At 52.6% G+C, this 2,694-nt stretch overlaps 1 protein-coding gene across 1 annotated transcript; it reads left to right on the forward strand.

The window, feature by feature from the left end:
* Positions 1-309: 309 nt before the first annotated feature.
* Positions 310-2,340, forward strand: LOC134434119 (olfactory receptor 14J1-like; the record flags this gene model as incomplete). The annotated part of the gene is made up of 2 exons (XM_063182810.1): positions 310-771; positions 2,281-2,340. Coding segments are annotated over 2 exons (522 nt in total), but the record flags the coding sequence as incomplete, so codon positions are not given.
* Positions 2,341-2,694: the final 354 nt, after the last annotated feature.

Genomic DNA, 2,694 nt, shown 5'->3' on the forward strand with positions numbered 1-2,694 from the left:
CACTTCTGCCTCTTGCTGGGCATCTCCCTGGCTGCCCTCCTGGGCAACGGCCTTATCATCAGCGCCGTAGCCTGCAGCCACCACCTGCACACGCCCATGTTCTTCTTCCTGCTCAACCTGGCCCTCAGCGACCTGGGCTCCATCTGCACCACTGTCCCCAAAGCCATGCACAATTCCCTCTGGGACACCAGGAACATCTCCTACGCAGGATGTGCGGTCCAGCTATTTTTTTTTGTCTTTTTCATTGCAGCAGAGCTTTCCCTGCTGACCATCATGTGCTACGACCGCTATGTTTCCATCTGCAAACCCCTGCACTACGGGACCCTCCTGGGCAGCAGAGCTTGTGCCCACATGGCAGCAGCTGCCTGGGCCAGTGCCTTTCTCTATTCACTGATACACACAGCCAATACATTTTCCCTGCCCCTGTGCCATGGCAATGCCCTGGGCCAGTTCTTCTGTGAGGTGCCACAGATCCTCAAGCTCTCCTGCTCCAAATCCCACTTCAGAGAACTGGGACTCATTGCTATAAGTTCCTGTTTGGTATTTGGTTGTTTTGTGTTCATTGTTTTCTCTTATGTGCAGATTTTCAGGGCTGTGCTCAGGATTCCTTCAGAGCAGGGACGGCACAAATCCTTTTCCACCTGCCTCCCTCACCTGGCCGTGCTCTCTCTGTTCCTCAGCACTGCTGCATTTGCCTACCTGAAGCCGCCTTCCATGTCTTCCCCATCCCTGGATCTGGCCCTGTCACTTCTCTACTCGGTGGTGCCTCCAGCCCTGAACCCCCTCATCTACAGCCTGAGGAACCAGGAGCTCAAGGCTGCAGTGAGGAGACTGATGGCTGGATGCTTTCAGAAACATTAAACTGCTGGCCAATTTCTGCAAATCACCTATAATAAAATCATCTTTGATACTTCTTATTGGCTTCAGTGTGGAAGTTTGTTTTGTTTGCTTTAGTTTTTTTATATTATCCACAAAGACGTCATTCTTTCTGCCATTTCCCATTTTGTTTCTCTCAACCTTGATTTGTGGCCACAGACTGTGTCAATGAGGGGTTGTACTCTTGATAGCTTTAAAGGAACTAAAGGATCTCCCAGCAAAGTTTTCTGCAGAGATGCCCTTTTGTTGCCTTCTCTGGAGCTGCAGCAGCAATGTCTGTGTGCAGAGCTGGGGGCAGATCAGTGCTGGCCCAGCAGCTGTGCCCAGCAGCAGCAGCACTTGGTGTTGCCAGTGCTGCTGCCGTGCCCCTGCCCCGCTGCCCTGGTAGCCCTGGTGTTGCTGCAGGGCCTGAGTGCTCTCGGGGCCAGGCACAGCCCTGGGGGTGGCAGTGCCGGGGCTGCAGCAGGGACAGGCCATGGGCACTGCTGGGGCAGTGCTGACGCCTCAGCCCAGGGCCTGGGGGCTCCAGGCTCCTTGCCCAGGCTCTCTCAAGAACACACCCAGGCCAATGCTCAGCACAGAAAGCCCTGTGAGCAGCCCCAGGTTGGCCTTGTCAGGCTGGGGGCAAACAGCATGGCTGGGGCTCTGCAAGGGCCCTGGGGCAGAACGGGAAGGAGCAGCAGAGCAGGGGCTGATCCATCCCCAGTGTGCTGGACAGCCCAGGGCAGCGTCCCAGAGCGTCCTCATGCAGCTGCCAACAACATCCCCCCTCTGCAGCCCTGGCCTCTCCCCCAGCTCACACAGGTGCCCTATCCTTGCAGGCACAGACACGGCAGCACTGGCTCAGCAGCCTCTGTTTGCATTGCACAGAGCAGGGGGAGCACCCCCATGCTGTTGCTGTGGGGACATGAACCTGAGGGGGCACAAATGCCATCAGCCCCTGGGGCCAGCAAGGGCTGGGGGACACCAGGGAAACCACTCAGCTTTGTCCTGGCCTCTGCAGTCAGCCAGAAAGTTTGTTCCCATCAGCTGGGAGTTTCCTGTGCCACTGCAGATGCTGTTGCTCAGAGCCAGGGCTGCCTGGCAGCCACCCTAAAACTTCCCTGAGCATTTCCTCTGCTTCACCTTTGCTTTTTTTACTCTTCCCTGGTAGTAATTTCTTCCTTTTGCCCACCCCTGTTCCTGCCCTGGAAAAGGGCAAATAGCCCATCTCTGTTTGCCCCTTCCTCTCCTCTCCCCAGCCTTGTTGCCCTTTTCTGGGACACACTCCAGCCCCTCCATGTTCTTCCTAAATTGGGGGACCCAGAACTGGACACAGCACTTGAGATGCTGCCCAACCAGTGCTGAGCACAGGGGAAGAATCGCTGCCCTTCTCCGTCTGGCCACACCATTCTTGATCCATAGGAGTTCCAGGGGTATGATAAAAGAAATGGTGGAGAGGGGGTGGGAATAAAGTGCAATTGATTGTCAGCCATGAAGGGTCCTGATATTTGTATATATTCAGACTGCATTAGAAGGTGCTGGGGGTCAATATCAACTGGAGATTGTAGATATCAAACTATAAAAAGGAAAAGAAAATAGAACAAAAACTTCTCTCTGCTTTTTTTTTTTAAGATAGCAGATTGAATTTTGTTACGTTTGCTCAAGTATCCCATCATAAAAAAAACCAAACAATATTAAAAGTAGCAGCAATTTAAAATGAATAGTTAATATAAAAAAAACTATAAATTGGATACAATATAATTTGATTAAAATAAGGGGTAATTTGGTTCCAATAATAGCGCATAAGCAAAAGATAACCACGGGGTACGGAGGGCA

This window comes from Melospiza melodia, unplaced genomic scaffold (assembly GCF_035770615.1).
Source record: "Melospiza melodia melodia isolate bMelMel2 unplaced genomic scaffold, bMelMel2.pri scaffold_32, whole genome shotgun sequence".
NCBI classification, from domain to species: Eukaryota; Metazoa; Chordata; class Aves; order Passeriformes; family Passerellidae; genus Melospiza; species Melospiza melodia.